This window comes from Varanus komodoensis, unplaced genomic scaffold (genome assembly GCF_004798865.1).
Source record: "Varanus komodoensis strain SLA01 unplaced genomic scaffold, ASM479886v1 scaffold67, whole genome shotgun sequence".
In the NCBI taxonomy this organism is placed as follows: domain Eukaryota; kingdom Metazoa; phylum Chordata; class Lepidosauria; order Squamata; family Varanidae; genus Varanus; species Varanus komodoensis.
Genome location: NW_025336308.1, coordinates 900,361 through 917,818, shown reverse-complemented (window position 1 = coordinate 917,818; position 17,458 = coordinate 900,361). Strand labels below are relative to the sequence as shown.

The 17,458-nt window shown below is 47.2% G+C and overlaps 1 protein-coding gene across 3 annotated transcripts in view; it reads right to left on the bottom strand.

Annotated features, from left to right (window-relative positions):
* SCAPER (S-phase cyclin A associated protein in the ER) overlaps window positions 1–17,458 on the bottom strand; it is a 143,212-nt gene that overhangs the window by 11,160 nt on the left and 114,594 nt on the right. For all 3 annotated transcript variants that reach the window (XM_044450475.1, XM_044450476.1, XM_044450477.1), the window contains 3 exons: window positions 17,122–17,277; window positions 8,986–9,223; window positions 5,793–5,942 (listed from right to left, as the gene is read on the bottom strand). In XM_044450475.1, the coding sequence (XP_044306410.1) occupies window positions 5,793–5,942; window positions 8,986–9,223; window positions 17,122–17,277 (544 nt within the window). The remainder of the gene's footprint in view (window positions 1–5,792; window positions 5,943–8,985; window positions 9,224–17,121; window positions 17,278–17,458) is intronic.

Sequence of the window (17,458 nt, the reverse complement as noted above, 5' to 3'; positions counted from 1 at the left end):
GGAGAGACGGATTGGGGCCACTGGCAAGTGAGGCAGGGGCCCTTCCGACCACCTCCTTGGCACTGCAGTCCCGATCCAAGACCGCCACTTTCCGAGCCTGTTCTGCTCCGAACACCGGGGGATCCCAATCACAGCTCCCCCGTGTCACATCTACTTGTGCCCTGAGTCGTGCTGATTTGTTCACTCCTCCTGTGTTTTTAACAGTTGTGCAAAAGCATAACCGCGTTAAAAGTCTACCAAGCAAAAAAGGGCCGCTTCTCGTGGCACATGGGCCTGCTTGGCTTACGGCCCGGGTTTGCAGTCCCATGCACAGGAGGCCGTCTTAAATCTCACCCGCTGCAAACCGTCTCCCATCTAGGCCTGTAAAACAAAGAAAACTGTGACACCTTTTCAATGTTGCTTAGATAGCCATCTTAATAAAATTAAAAGGATAAACAACCCTGCGTTTAAAACGGATAGACTAGTTTTAAGAAGAAGAATATATAAGTAACAGATGTAAGGAAATATACAACCAGCTTGGAGAAAAAGCTTTGGAAACTGCGGGCGGGGAGGGATGGGGAAGAGAGACAGAATAACCCCTCCGGGCTCTCCGGTCACAAATGTGGGCAAATGCTTACACCCACTGAAGGTATTTTCGAAGTTCTTGTGTGAGTGCCATGGGAAAATGCAGGGGGACTGCAGACACGGTCAGGGTGAATTGTTTCCTGGCATGAACGTATCTGTGATTATCCTGCGTGGCCACACCGCTTGTTCCTGCTGTGAATCCCGGGATCTATTTGCCAGGCCTATGCTATACAGAAGCACGCAAGATTTTCGGTGGCCCGGAGCATCTGCAAAGGAAACAGATTTGGCCTTTCCTACCCATGGCAATTCCCCATCCCTCTTTGAAGCGAGAGTGAAGGCCCTGGTTATGCCTATGCTCTCTGCATTCACTGAATATCTGAAGGAGCACCTCCTTCCATATACACCTGCCTGGCCTCCAAGAGGTCCTTCTTCAGGAGCCTTTTGAAAGAGATCAGAAGAGTGGCTACCTGGAGAAGGGCCTTCTCAGCGGTGGCACCCCGGCTGTGGAACAGGCTCCCCAGAGAGGTTTGCCTGGCACTGATGCCGTTTTCATTTCACTACCAGTCCAAAACCTTTTTATTTTCCCATTTTTAAATGCTGGCAGTGTTTTAAGATTGATTTTACATATTATTTCTGGATGCTCTATCTTATTCATTTATTTAATTGTATTACCGCCCTGAGACACTGTGAAGGGCAGGATGTAAAAGTTATAAACAAAGAAACAAACGAGTGAGTTCAGGAAGGAGGGGACTGTGCTTCTGTTTCCTACTTTAGTTCTGGGGTAAGTTACGTTTCCTTCGGTCTCAGCCACTCACTGCCTGTGCTTTGAAATTGCCGAAAACAAAACCAGTGTTTGGTGACTGGAGCTGCCTGCCATGGCAGGTATCTTGGCAACGGCCAAGGCCTCTCTTGTCCATGGCAGCCATTTTGTGAGAGCGCTCACAACACTTCATCAATATTCCAAATACGCCTACTTATCCAACATGTTGGGATCCCCTGCTGTTTATGCATGCCTGAGAGGCGGTCCTCCTTAATTCATTGGGGCTGACGTCCAAGTACAAATTTATTTATTTATTTTATTTATTTTTCGATTTATAGCCTGCCTTTTTCCTACAAAGGGCTCAAGGCAGCTTACATCTCCTCCTCCATCTTATCCCCACAACAACAACCCTGTGAGGTAGGTTGGGCTGAGAGTCTGTGACTGGTCCAAAGTCACCCAGTTGGCTCCATGGCCAAATGTAGAGAACTCCAGTGTAAAATACTCACTGTCCTTTAAGCCCCCACACTGAGGCAGCTAAGGAGGTTAAATAAGCCAAAGATTAAAGACACCTTTAGAAAGGGGTGAAGCCCAGGAGCCAGAAGAACAGGATGCCCAATCATAGCAGAAAATACAAGGACAGAGCCCAGTCTTTCTCAAATACTTTCTACCAAAGTGCTATTTTCACTGAGAAGTGAAAGGATAATAAATAGAGGCTAGGAGGGTTTCCTTTGGAATGGGATTCCACCACTGCAGGATACGAAGTTCAGCTAAAGGAAAACTTGAGCTTATGCAAACAACAAGAGCAACCAAAATTCCCAGCACCCAAGCTTCGAGAAGTACAGGATATTTCCGCAGTGCAAATAGATTTTTGTGGGATTTGTGTCGAAAAGTAGGGCATCGAGCCGGTCCGGTTTGTGCTGTTGCAGTCACTGTTCCCATTAACGCCAAAGCTAGCACCGCGCAGAAAGTGCTGACCGGGTTAACACCCCGAGCCACTGAAACTGGCTTAGGTCCAAAGGTTTTCTCTTTCTGGCAGAAGGAACCTTGCTCTGTCAAAGGAAGATTCCTTCTGTCAAAGAAGGGGGTATTTGGCTTCAGTCTTCAGTGTAAATAACGTCGCTTGAGCAGGTCTTTGTTGACTATACATTCCCAGCACACTTGGAGGGGATACGAAAATGTTCCGTTTCAATTCTGCACTGAACCGCTAAGGTGGATTCTCAAGCTATCAAGGAATTCAGCAGCTGCTGTTCCATAATGCTTACTTCCATTTTAATCTCGAGGCTCCTGCAGCAGTAATGATGTTATTGTTTAGTTGTAGGATAGAACAAAAAGAAGCAAGGACATTCAAAATTGAGCGACAAATTTGGCCTCCTGTTTCCTGACCATCAGTACAAATAAGGAAACACTGAAGGGAATGTATTTTGCATAATCAGACCACAGAAAACATACGAAATCAGGTGTTGTATGAAAATTCTTCCTGTTGTTGTTCTTGCTAGTCGCAAAGTCGCGTCCGACCCATCGCGACCCCACGGACTTCTTCCAGGCCTTCCTGTCCTCCACCATCCCCGGAGTCCACCCAAGCTCACAGTCTACTTAAGCTTTCTGAGCCTAAGCTCAGATAAATAAGAATCCACATGAGAAAACTTTATTTTATTTGATACCTATTCCTGAGATAAGGAAGGCATTGGGTAACACAACGGACAATATTCCCCATTACAAGAAGGATTATGCCAGTCAATATTTGAAACGTGGATGAACTGCACTTCAAAATCCTTTCTCCCAAGCCATGAATTCTATGCCAGCATTGATCAAATACACGATTCAGAACAAAATTGCTCCTGAATTCCATTTTCAGAGCCACAGCTCTGTTGGACTGATGACAAGGGGTAAAACAACAAAACTGATTTATACTTTTGGGCACGGTGGGACAAATAAACAACACCAATCATTTTAGCACCCTGGCACGGAAGAGCCTAGGTCCAAGTACTTCAATATGCAAAGATCTGCCCAATTAACAATATTCACTTCCAACAATGAATATGCAAATGTTTCTTCCCTCCTTTTTTCCCAACTCCCAGCACAGGTAACGTGGAAGAAGCCCACTCATCTGTCATTCATGTTAATTTAATTATCAGACCACATTCAATTAGCCAATATAAAATGCAAATGAGGTGACAGTTGACAAGAGAGACTAATTACAGTAATTAATTAGGCCGGAGGCCGAGGAGGAAACTGCAAGTGTCAGGAGACACAAGGAGTTTGTTAATTAACAGCAACATTTTTAATTAGAAACTGTAATCCTATGGTAAGCCCGATTGGCTTACTCAAAGGCAGAGACATCATTTTTATTATACTGCTTTCCGTGAAGGGTCCATCGTGGTATCGGGGGACCTGTTCAGCTAATGGGCCTGATGGTGGGTAAGAAAGAGGGCAAAATGTAAAAGGACCCTGAGGCCCTTCCCGCAGGGGCCCCTTTGGGGGAACTCGGGAGGAAAGCGCTCACAAAGGCTGATTCGAAGTGCGTCTGAAAAACGCAGCCAACTCGGCAGGAGTTCTGCCTCTCTACTTTCACTCATGCCCTGATGAGCCCTGAGCTCGGCCGGAGAGAGGACTGTGAGGGACTGCAGCCAAAAAGGTGACAGCCTGGAAGCATTTGTTCCTGCGGGGGTGGGGGGGGGACATGTTCGGCCCTCTGCCTGTCAGGAACACAGCAATCGGCTCTGTGGCAGCTGGTATGCAACTATCATAGAGTCCCCATGAAAGAGCAACCACTGCAGGAGCCTCTCTGGCCAGTCTCTCCTATCCTCTGTCCAGGAACAGACGGGTGGACACATGAGGAAGTAAAAGGCAATGCAGGCAGGAAGCTGTGCAGCTTGGGATTGAATTTCAGGTGCGGTGGCAGACTGGATACAGGCCAAGAAGGTCTGGGTCTGGGGGATGGAAACCACGATAAGACAAGACCACAGCTCTTCTGTTGGGTAGGTCATGGTAAAAGAACGGCAACTGCTAGCCGTGGTACCATGCAGGGGGTTGTGTTGTGTGAAGCCAGCCAATGAGTTCAGCCCTGGGTCCACCTGGCTCGGTACATGCTCAGGATTTAAGAATAATGAAGGCGTTGCCAGAGTTCCCACTAAAATGGGATACATTGCTCAGTGCGGAGGCAAGACCAGTGCGACACCAAGGCAGCTCCTCAGGAAGTTTGTGGAAATGTCCACCGGTGTTCTACCGTTCATGAAGTGACTAGGGATGTATGGATTTGGTGAAATCCATCCTATCTGCAGATTGTCAAGCAAAATGTATACTGCCATTCATTCCCCGACAGAATGAGGTATGTTTTAAACCAAGACGTTGTTCTAATGGCAATTCACATGAGCATTATCGTGCATTTGCGCAAGCGTGCTAATCTGCATTTGTGACATACATTATGACCGTTAATGGGTTAATACCCTGGTGCAAAGTGTGCATTATGGTCCACGCGTACATGCAAATTAGAGCAGAAATTGTGCAAAAGTGAAAAACTGGACCACAAGATTGCAAAAGCGGCATAACGAAGAAACAGCCAGGCCACTGGGGAACCCAACGGCTGAATTCAGAAAAAGCCCAAGTCACTTGAATCCATGGCAGGAACAAGTGATGAAAATACACTTGTTCCATGTTTGCAAGCAAACTATACAATCTACATAACAGCATCCAGCTGAAAAGGAGCAGAGAAACACATGGAAACGATTTGCAGAGCAAACGAATACACAAAATGTCTAAATGCCTCGAAAGCCAAAACAGAAAGCCTCAATCTGCTCTGACTTGCATCCTGGGGCAAATGCTTCAAGGAATTGCTGGCTTTCTTGGGATTACACCTGGTCATGGAGTAGACCCATTGAAACAGCGCCTAGCTTAAGTCCCATTGATGCCAATGACTCTACTGTAAATATAACCAAGGCCAGATAACCATCCATTTCTTTGATATCGTTTTCTTCCAAGAAGCCAAAGGTAATGCCTAGACTCTCCTCCTCCTCTCCATCTTATCCGCACAGCCACAACCCTGTGAGGGACATTAGTCTAGGGGTTTGTGACTGGCCTAAAGTTACCCAAGTGAGCTTCATGGTCCCCTGGGACTTGAACCCGGGTCTTCCCAGTGTCCCGCTCCAGCTGCTATATCACACCGCTTCTCCGCTGCACCATTCTATCTATCTACCAATTTTCCTGGAACGAATGAGCACCTTTTGAGAAAGAGCCGACAAATGGAACTCTAAACATGCTGACTTGGGACCTGATCTGCTGGTTTTCTAGGGACGTGTTTTCACAAGAGTGCTTGGAAAAACGGGCAGCTTTCTCGCTGGGGCTTCTCCAGCAGGACCAACACCCCTTGCCAAGTGCCTTCACGCTATCTTGCTCTGAAAAGCCAGAGGGCCTCCTTTCGTTCGTAACTGGCAACGCCGGTGCTCAGTAATCTCCGAAGTGACGTCCTTACCTGATTATCCAGGTGCTTCACCGTGAAGTATCCAACGCACACGATGACTTCATGCAGTAGTGCGTCGCAGGTATGCTGGGAGCAGTGCCACAACAAAGAGCTTATAATGTGCCGGAATGCCAGGGACAATCCTTCACCGCCAACGATCGACTGAGAGGCAAAGGCAGAGAGAAGCGTAATTATGCCAGCTGCGGTGGGAGGTGCTTGCCATTTGGGCGCCGTTGTGGGGACGCTGGCTTTGGCACTTGCTCAGAATCCGTGGATTCAACAAGGTCTAAGGGGGTAACTTTCCAGCGTACGCCTTACGTTTTCAGCATGAGACTGCTGTAAGCCGCTTTGGGTTCATGAGAAAAAAGCAGGATATAAGTCGAATGAATGAAAAATAAATAAGTCGGTGCTGCTGTGAATAAAGAGCGGATTTTATTTTAAAAAGGCAACGATGGGCTGGTGATGGGTTAGCCTGAAAAGCCCAGTCTAAAACCAGACCTGTTTAGCAATGCACGTTCCAGGAAAGCAAAATTCATGCAGCTTGCTTCCATTAGCTTTATTTGACTCTCGCTTTGCTGCAACTGGCCCCGGAGAACACAGGGACGCCTCGGGGATTTTTGGCTGTGGCTGGACAATTGCCTCACCCAAGTACCTACACATGTAAACGGGCCATGACCGGCTGAACATGGCTTGATGAACGGGCTGCCGCACCTTCTTCACCCCTCGGAGAAGTCTGTGGGGGCAGCGGGCCCTGCCAGGCAGCCTGCGAACCATCCAGGGCCACTGTCTCAGACCCATTCATGACTCCATGTCTGGAATGCCTGTGCAGACAACCAACTCGTGCAACAAGCTAAACTCTTCCAACTCTTCGTTTGGAAAGATATAACCAAAGGGGGACAGGGGGGAATCCCTGCTTGCTGAAGTTTGCAGGACGTGGGAGGACACAAACAGGCAAGCTGCTTGTGCCAGGAAAATTCTGGAGAAGTCCACTTTATCTGTGCAGCCCGCGGCCTCTATTTAATAAACATGTCAGCCAGAAAAAGCGACACCAGGTCAAAGGGGAGAAGTGATGCATGAGCAACGAACATCAAAGTCCTCTGTGCTGAATGAGCATCCCTACAGGCGTGTGGGAAAATTTCTGCCATGGATGGGTTTTTGGCTCTGTCTTGCACACGGTGCGAAACAGATAGGCTGGCCATGTGTGCCAGAGCGGATGCACGCCAGCCCGGCATTCAGCACAGACATGCATTCTCTGCCCCCACTTCATCTGCTTTTATGATGAAGGGGATTCTTCCATTTCCCAAATTAATATGCCATGCTAATAATCCCATTTTTCATGTCAAAAGAGGAGCCTCCGCTGGCTCAGTGGTCAACCAGATGCTTCCAGAAAACCCACAAGTATTCCTGCATTCAGCTTATGCGTTCCTTTGCCGCGAAAGCTCTCAGGTTCGTATGTGTAGCACAACCAAACCCAACTTCAGGAAAAGCGGGTCGGACATCAAAGCTAGAACCCTCTTCCTTGCTGGTAACCGGCATTCAGTGGAGCACCAGCTTCTCCATGGCTACAGAAGCTCCCCCTGGACAAGCGCCATTGAACTAAATGGGATGACCATGGACGGACTCTTCCACGCCTTTAACTGGGCCTCGCTCCACGGAGGTCTGCACCCCGCATCATTTGCCACCAGATATTATGTGGTGACATCTTCTTGGATCCAGTCCTTTTCCTTCCCCACATGTTCCTGCACGCCCCAAGCTGAGCACTCCATGTTTAACAACTGCTGATAACAACGGGGCAAGGAGCACTGCGGTTTGTATATAAAACGTTAGAAGTCATTTTTCAAGGAAACTATATATTTCCTCTTTAACCAGTTTTAATGGCAGTTCAGAATCCTGCATTGCTTCTCTTTGACACCTTCCAACTGTTTGGATTTGCAAGATAAATGGAAAATGTACCTATGAACTTTGAGATTATTTGTGTTTATGTGAATTTTCATGCTGCCCTTTGCCTTGTACTTCAGGTTTTGGTCAGTCATTGTCTATCCTATTTTAACTAACCCCCTCCCCCCACAAAAAAAAGAGAGCAAGAAGGGAGGGAAGCCCACTGACGGTGGATTTTAAAGAAACACTGAAGCTTTCAAGAACTCCGAAATGCTATCATCACAGAGCCACCAATGACCTGCAAAAAGGTGATGCAAATGGGCAACTTTTAAAGAAAACAAATACATAAAGGAAGTATAATAGGGGCATTTAGCTGGGATTGTAGGTCAAGCTGGATGGAGAGCTAATTAAAACCCAGGGCAGGAGCGGTGCCGAAAAGAGGGCCGGCTCTGCAAACCTTCTGCCCTGCAAAGCAGCCGGAGCATCTTTTAAAGAGCGTAAGTGTCTGGCCAGAAGAGGGAGGGAGCTGTCAGGAGCTTTGGGTTCAGGTGCCCTTTGTCCCCTCTCCCAGGATAAGGCTGTGGGTTTCCGTCCTGGGTTTTCGGGTTAATGATGAATCACCCCTCCCAATGTGGCTAGGAGAAGAAGCATCAAACTGGTGCACTTGGAAGGGAAAGGGAGCGGGCAGAATTAAGGTTACGAACACAAGAAACGCCTCCCTTAATCGGGCCAGGGATCTATCTAGTCTATTCACAAAGAGGCCAACCAACAGTCCATGGGAAAACCACAGATACGTCGCCATTCCCATACTCTGGAATGCTCTCCCCAGAGAGGTCTGCCTGGCACTGACTTTATATTCTTTTTGGCGTCAGGTGAAAACCTTTTTATTTGCCTGTCATTTTACGAACTAGGAATTTTAACTGGTTTTTAATTACCCACAGGTGCATTTTGGTTTTGCTTTTGTTCGATTTTGATCTGGATTTTGATTTTGACTCTGTTCTCATTGGCAACATGTTTCTGTTAGTTTCAGGTACATTTTAAATTATTACTGATTGTTGTTTTGACTATGGATTGATTGTTTGGTTCTTGTAAGCTGTCCTGAGACCCCCTGCGTAAAGGAAAGGGATATAATTATTTTAAATAAATAAATAGTGTGCACACAGAGGCACACCGGAAGTGACACCCAAGGTCTAATACACCAGATATAATGAACTGGGGGCCACTGCCACACCTTCCTCCCAGCTCAACTGGCGTGACATTCCCAACGGCTCCCTCTGGTGACGCCAAGCCCTGGCTTGGGGGTGTCCGAACCAGCAGGGAAAACTACCTGGAACGCGGGCAGGTCCAGGACAGCAAAACGATTGAAAAAGCGCAAGCTCTGAAGGGCCACGTGGACCGTGTTCTCGGTGTAGCTCTCCTTCGGGCTGGCCGTGCTCAGGTCTGCGATGGTGCCGTGGAAAAGGATGCAGTATAACATATGCAGCACCCCCACCAGATCCGTGGCCTGGAGGGCCGCCGTGAGCCCCGTGGGATCCTGGCGGGTGTCGTCAAAGATGCTCCAGGACCTGCCAGAGAGAGCAGCGCAGGGTCACTTGGGCAGCCAGCCAGCCATGCAAGCTATTGTTATTTATTTCTTAGGATCATCCATGTCCTCCCCCTCTCTGCTGAAAATACAGTCCTTGGGGCAGCTAATGAGAGGTTCATAAGCTAGAATTTTGGAAGACAAAAACGGATAAAACAGCTGATTTTGGTCTGCAGCAGCCCAGCCTACACTGATGTAAAAAAACGATTCTGGTCTTAAAAAATCCTCAGGCTTCATTCTTGAAAGATTCAGTCCCTGTTGTTATTCTTAAGATAAATAACTCTCAAAACTGAAGTGGTAAATGTCAGGAGAAACATGGAAACGACTTCCAGTTCTGGTGAAAGAAAGACGCTGACAAAAACTGGGGGCATTCTCTGTCCCTCAACTTCGCCCCATCACTATTTTCAGCTATCCATATACATTTCGTTTCATTTCATTTAAAGCTTTTATAGACCATCCTTCACTAAAAAGTCCCAGGACAGTAGTATTAATTCAGTAGCATTAATGAAAAGTATTCATTCAGCCTAAGGACTGATTAATACTATTGTGTGTGATTCCGGAGAGAAGAATTCACTAAGCGATTCGGCATCTATTGCACCCGCTTTGAGCGAGAGGGTGGAGAAAATCTGAGCGCGACGGACGCATACTTATTTATTTATTAAAAACATTTCTATGCCGCCCCATTCGCCGAAGCCTTGGGGCGGCTCACAACATAAATTAAAATACAAGAAATAACAATATAAAGTAAGTTGCCCTGGCCAGATAAAATAAGCAAATAATATTAATATTATTAATCGTATACAGCTCAATCGACCCTAACCCACCCTTCCATCTGGCTCCCTTTTCTTTATTCCGTAACTGGGGTGCCTGTGTGTGCAGGTGTATATGTGAATGTATGTATTCACACACCTGAACACACGGCTGTCCCACTGAGCCCTCTGTGGGGGCTTCTGTGTTCATCCACGCCCACGTGGCCCACACGGGTGCTGTGGCCAGGGTCATGCGTTACTTATACAGACACTGGCTGCTTTCCACCGCGTCAGATCCTTGGTCCACTGAGGCTCGTGTAATTTTTATTGAGTGGCAGCGGCGCTCCGGGGAGGCAGCTGGGGGTTTTGCCAGCTTTCTCTCAGGGGAGCCTGCGAACTGATCCCGAGACCTTCGGCATGCCTGCCGCACGCTCTGCCACGGAGCGACGGCTGGTCCCTTCTAGAGACCCTGGGCAAAGGCGATAGACTCTCAATGAATTCATTTTAGTGTTCAGAAGGCAAAAAAAACAGGGGTGGAATGATGCACCGGGATACAGGGAAATAGGAATAACTGGAGAGTATCTGATAGGGCAGGGGTGGGCAATTAATTTTCCTATGGGGCCACATGAGAAACTTTGACAGTTGTTAAGGGCCGGACCAATACACTTACAGCTCTGCTCAGTATATCTCTATAAAAACAGTAAATGAAACAATACAATGATCCAATGAAAATGTGGAGCACAGAACAACACTATTTAATGAATATTCACAAAAGCATTAACAACATTAACATTACATGAAAAGCAATAAATTCAATTCAATTTAGCAGATCCTTCCAAATAAAAGCAGTGCAGTTGTATTGCTTGCGTCTATATTACGACGATATATATTTGCATTGACTTTTAATTTGCCAGGGACCTCATGAGGGCCAGTCGGGGTCAGCCATCGGGCCGGATGTGGCCCGCGGGCTGTACAATGCCCAGGTCTGTGATAGGGTGTATCCAACGCTGCAGATCTCAAGAGGAATAGAAAGTGGAAAGGGGCTTGTAGGGAAAGGCACGGGGCATTTTCCACTTCAGCTGCCCAGGAATTTAACATGCTTACAGTGTATATGTCTCCAGGTGGCTCAAAAATGATTTGAAAAAAATGTTCTGGGAAGCTGCTTTTAGGTGCGTCTGTGCGGGACCGTCTGACAACAGCTCAAGAACATCTCAGCCTTTAACCTGAGCAAGCCGGGTAATGGCAAGTGCATTTTTTTCCTAAAACCAGTCACATCAAGCATGGGAAGACGCATTCGTTCTGCTAAATAGAGGAAGTTTCCTGCAGTGACCACTTCAACTTGCTTTTCTTTTCACTAGGAGAAACACAGTCTAAAGGATTTCAGCAACAGATCTTTTTGCAATCCTAGGGTTGCATCCCGTGTTATCCCACTTAGAATAGACCCATGGAAATGAATGGGACTTGGGTACCGGGGACTCAACCATTCAACAGGATGCCAGCGTTAAGGATTCGCAAGTAACTCGCCCGCTTATCAACTGACTGCTCGACACATATGCTTCCATCACCAAGGAATATTAAAATTAACGATCCATAATCAGAAGGGGCCCATGACCACAAGGACTCACTTTCCGACCCAGCAACTCCTGTTTGTAGAGGGAGGACCCAATCTTGGCATCTCTGGTGGGGCTGGGAAGGAACATGGTGGGGATCCCTGGAGAGCAGCTGGACGATCCCAGGCCAGAGGGACAGGGTGCAAGGTAGCATCCTTCTGTGCACAGTAAAGCAGCTTGCGGTGCATGGTGCTCTGCCGATCAGTAATTCTATCACCCCCGCGAGGCAGCCAAATAAAATGTGGTTCCACGGCAGGAAGGTTCACGAGCGCTGCCGTCGCTCCTTGCCGTCTGCGGGCGCTCGATGCAGCCATTTCCACCCGAGTGACGCGAGAGGCCAGCCACTCGCAGAGAGGCCTCGGACAAAGGGCTCGATGTTTAGCGTACAGGTTCAGCAACGGGACCCATGTTTGCTTAACACTGCCTGCATTTAATAAAAGGCAGAGCAGGACTCCAGGAATCGTGCTGTAAGCCAGACGGCAGCCCCGCCTGCAACGGCTGCATGGACTGAACTCTTGTTTGTGTCCCTGGCTCGTACAAATCCAGCCAGTGGGCAAATCAGAGTGTTTCCCAAACTGAACAGTGCAATGGATTCTGTGCATGGTGTTGGTGTACGGACAGATCAGCCCGGGCCTTCCCTGGTCCCAGTTCTGTACCTCCACTCAAGGAGCGCTGGTGCAGGGTCCAGTGAACAGTCTGGAAGCGTGAAGTCCCGGCTCTTAAATACGAAGAGGCAATGGAGTAGGAGCCCCGGTTCTTTGAACCCAATGCTTTCTTCTCCAACAGAAGCCCAACGCTTTCCCTCGGCCCCTCTTTCTCTGCTGGTGGGCTTCTGCATCCTACAAATCCACAGCCGCAGCCTCTTTTCTCCCCTGCCGTTAACCCAGCTGTCTGCACAGCTTAGCAAACAGGTGAGGGACTTATGGAGTCTTCATACACAGACATGCACCCGCGCGCACCCAAGGGTGCTCTGGCAAGGAAAGCATTCCCTTTTTCTTTCAAACACGTGCCTCTGGATCCATACTGGGGAGCATGGGTTGCCGTGGCTGCCGTGCAGGGGATGAAAGGCCAAGTTCAGGGCAGCCAACCTGGCCAACTCTGGACCACACAGAACCTTTCGCCATCGGGGAAGCCAAGAATTAACAAGGCTGGTAGAAGTCAAAGGAACGTGACAGCGCCTGACGTGATTAAATCCCAAGGATTTCAGTGGATTTGGCCTCCCCCTGGATTGCGCCCAACACTAACAGCAGTTAAATCAGGCACTCCACTCATCTTCCTAATGCGCATTTCAGAAAGATCATTGAAACATGTCCAAGAAGCCTTTCTCCTCTTTTAATGGACGGGAAGACATCCTGATGCAACGCTAAATTCAGGATATAGGATGGCACAAGTGGTGTGTGAGACACACCCATTTCCTCCTGGGGAAGGTAACCGACATCCGCCGATGCGGCAGGGAACATATGCAAAAGGAAATGGAAGCCGAGGGCCACTTTTGGCTTTCTGCTGGCCTACTTTCCTTCTCACCACAATTTGTATTCTTGTCGGCAGTTCTCAGCTTTTGCTGAATGTGCCGTCTTTTGGCAGCCGGAAGCAGGGCGCTCGGGACTCAGGCAAACTGCTAATATTTTATTTGCCACCCAGCAGCCAAAACCGACATTATCTTAATTACTGCAATAAAATAAAATACAAAGCAGCCCTACAATCCTTTGCATCCTTTCGGCCTGACCTTCCTGTTCCTTTTTTCCTACACACACAAATCCAAACACATCCAACCGATACAGAGCCAGACAATTCTGCCTTCCGATTAACGGGCTACTGAGTTATACCGCTTTCCTTTCTTTTGAAAGTACGACACAGCAGGGAATGATGGCGCTCACTCGTAACATGTGTAGGTGGACATGCAGAAATATTGTCTGTGGATATTTTGGCAGTGCAGGGTTGGCTGGGAGACTGTATTCTGCCCCTTGGAGCGTTTCCACTGAAGCCTCCATTACCATTTGCCTGTTTCACAGTTAAGTCTTGAAGTGGACCTTGCTAACATTCTTGGAAGGCTTCCCGGGAACTTCAGTGATCTTTGGACTAGACCCAAGACGCGTTGCAGCCGGGAGTACTTGCGTCTGTTATACAGTTTAGCATCTTCAACCAGAGTTCATAAGGAGCTGCTATCTTTGGACTATGCATGTCCGCTTGGTTTTTAAACATAGGTCTCAATTCAAGTGTAGTATGACAAGGCGCTCCATGCTGGAAAATATATGGGTGGAAGCTACTGGCAAATCACACAAAGATTAATTGCTCCCCCCACAGCCTTCCATAAAGAAGAAGAAAGCTTTCTGTTTCCTCTCAGATGCTCGAAGTGAAAAAAGGGGGTTCTGTAGGTATTTGAAAAGACAGCGGAGGCTTGGTTCTTATGTTACAGTTTCAGCAAGCAAGTCCACACTTGTGTAATTCCGTTTTCTCTCTCTCTCTCACACACACACATTTCCTTCAATGAAATTAAAGGAGTGTGCTTGGCTTCTCCATTTTATCTTTGTGAGTGTGTGTGTGACTGGTGAGCTTCGGTGAGCTCCTGTAAGTTTTGGTTGGAACCCACACCTCCCTGGCACCACCTCCCCGACTGGGAGTGGGCTACTGAGATTGTGAAGTGAGCGGGTGGTGTATCAAGCCACGTGGACCAAATCATTGGTCAAACACAGAATATACGGAGGGGCAAAATGGGTCACAGGCCCGAAAACTGTGTAACGAGCTCACAGGAGGATCAACATCGGATTGTTTATAGATGACGAGTGACTCTGTCCGGAATGAATATCATCTTTCAATCAGGCTCATTTAAGTCCGTGGCATTTAAACCTTTGCTTGGAATTGCCACTTGGTGCAAGAGCATTTGCTGCCAATGTGGGGAACACTCGGCCAAATAGTCGGGCTTAGTCATAATTCGGGCCCTTCCGCAGTACAACTGGATATGCAGAAGGACAGAATCCAATCCTTCCTAAAAATGCTTGTGATGAACTTTTTCAATGTGGTAAATCTGGGGTGAGCCAGACATTGGGGGACTCCAACAATATCAAGGAGTTTCATTGTCGGTGATGAAAAGTTACAATTACAACCACCACAAACAAGTATAAGAACATGTGAGGAGCCAATCTTCACCTACATCTTCCAGGTGTATCAGGACAAAGGCCTTTTAACCGAGCCCATTATGTAAAAACTGACCTGCCAGGCTGGCTTTGAGATGCAAACGAAGAGTGGTGCAGAAGTGAAAAACAAAAGACACCTTTGGCCATTAGAGAAATGCGGCTCAATGCTATGAGGGTGATTCCACACTGAAGCCCCCTCCTCCTCCTTTCCAGGCAGATCCTGCTGATTTTGGGCCTGTTGCCCCTGCTCAGATGATCTGCCTTCTCAACCTCACGTCATATAATTGGGCAAATGCCCCATTGGTGCTCCAGAATCCCTTGTGAACTAGAAACGTCTGGCTCTCAGCGAAGGTCTGGTTTATCTCTAGGTCCGCTGGCCTGGACATTTCAGCTGCGCATTCCACCCCTGCCTCTTCTTCCATTTCTGAATCAGAAGGCAAGTCAACAACCTTTGAAAGCTGCATTATGGAAGGATTGAAAGCTGCATTATGGAAGGACTGGGCTCAGTCCCTAAAGGCACCTCATCACCTACAGGTTTCTCATCCTAGATGTTGGTCTTACTAACTCTGAAACAGACTTTTCCATATACTGTTCAAAAATTCATACACTGAATGACCGTTCAGAAAGTCGCAACGAAATAAAATAATCCAAACTGGAATGAAATTTATCACATAGAACATGATCATTTCCTGATTTAAACTAAAAAAGGTCTGGTATCTTTTAAGAAATTCCGCACACTAACTACTGTCCATTTTTTTCACCCAGAATTTTCTTTAAATCACCTGAAACTACACGCCCCAGGTTTTCAAAGCTGACCATCTTATTACAGAAAGCCTTAGAAAAGCAAACTTTTCTAAGCACAGGACTTTGATTGTCTAACTCTCACCTCAACATTTATTATTAACTAATAGCAAAAAAAGCACCTTGAACGACAAAATCAATTCTATAGTTAAATCAATTTTAAGACCATGCCAATAAAAGAGAAAAGCAGTCATATTTCATTATAAACACAGGCACTTCATCCAGCTATGAATTCCTTCACTCCAACAGCAAAACTTTTATGATACTAAAAGACTGCTGGAATTTATGTTGCTAGATAACATAAGGAATGTCCTTTGCTGTTTCTAATACTACAATCATCATTTTTAAAGCTTGTCATGGGAATATGATTCATACACCTTCATCTGATTGTCTTGAATCTAACTTGCTACTGGGCTTTCCTCATTAGTATCTCCTCGTCATAGAATATAATTTTTATAGGACACCTGCTTACTCAGTTTTATTCATTTTTAATCCAGTCCTGGTAGTCTAGCAATGCAAAGTTATGTATGTCTGTTCTAGCGCAAGCTTCACAGAGTTAAGTGTGTACCGAATTACAGCCTAAATTCCATGCATGCTAAATTGGGGACAGCTGAACTACTTTCTGGGTTGAGTTACTCTTGTGTTACTAAGCTAATGTTTAGAAAGCATACTTAGAGAAATGAATACCAGCTTGTGAATAGATAAGATTTTCCTGGAACCAAAAATAGGTTTGGTCCCAGAAATCTAACATCCAGGGGTTGCAGAATTAGCTGATTGCCAGAATTTTTGGTCCTAAAATTAGGTAATTTCCAAATGACAAGGCCTGGAGACTGGAAGGCTTCCTCGAGTCAGGATTTAAAGGGGGCAGTCTTTGGTATCACCTTCAAAGCTCTCATTTTGCAGATATTCCTTCTCTAGTGAGTCTGTCTGACACCATCACACACGATCGGCGGTGTTTTCCCTTTCCCCTATCATTCAGCACTGCACAGAAGCAACACCACCCCACTGCTCTCGCACAACAATTTAGCTTTCTTTCTGCGAGAGAGCCTTCTCCCTTGCCAACCTGCCCAGTTGCTGAGGTCACCGGAGGGCACGCACGGGGGGGGGGGGGGTCCACATGGACCTATGTCCCAGTTGGTGTCCACCAGGACCCAAGACTTCAGGGTGGTAGGAGCTTTTCTCTGGCGCTTCCTGACCCTGAGCCGACATTTCACTGTGCTTTGCTTTTTACATTTGCATTGTTAAACCATCCCGAGACTTCAGTAATGGGATGGTCTAGAAAAGTTTTACATAAATAAAATAAATGAATGAATAGATTTACGGTCGAAAAGGTGTTTTTGTGTCCAGAAATGGAGCCCTACCTACACCGTGTATGTAAGTTCCTGGGTGAGTTAACATCTTTTAAGCTCACTAGCTGGGCTTCTGGGAAAGGACCGTTCTGTGAATGGTCATGCCCACCATGGCAGGTTTACTGAATGGGCCCAGTGGCCCCACAGCACCCACAACTTGCTCTCCAAATTCCAAAGAAGCCCACGGACCCAAAAAGGTGAGGGACCCGCCTGGTAGCAGCTCAGGAAGTCCACTTACCTGCCGTTGGCGGCAAAACACATCTGGCACATTCCCTGCAAGGAGGCTGCGGCGTTCTGCAGGAAGGCGGCTATTTTGGGGTTCTCATCAATGGGGCCTTGGACGGAAAGGAAGCAGCAAGCCAACTTTTCAATCAATCCGATGTTGACCATGTAGCTAGGAAAGGAAACAGGAGAGGGGAAAAAGCATGAACCCACTGAGTGCACACTGGCCCAGCCGGCAACTCATCTGCTGTCGTTCACAGATCCCAGCGTCCAGAAAGGGCATGATCCAAAGGGGTTGCGGGCATCCAATGGAGGAGGGAAGAGAGAGAAAGCACGGATCCTCGTGGGACTTA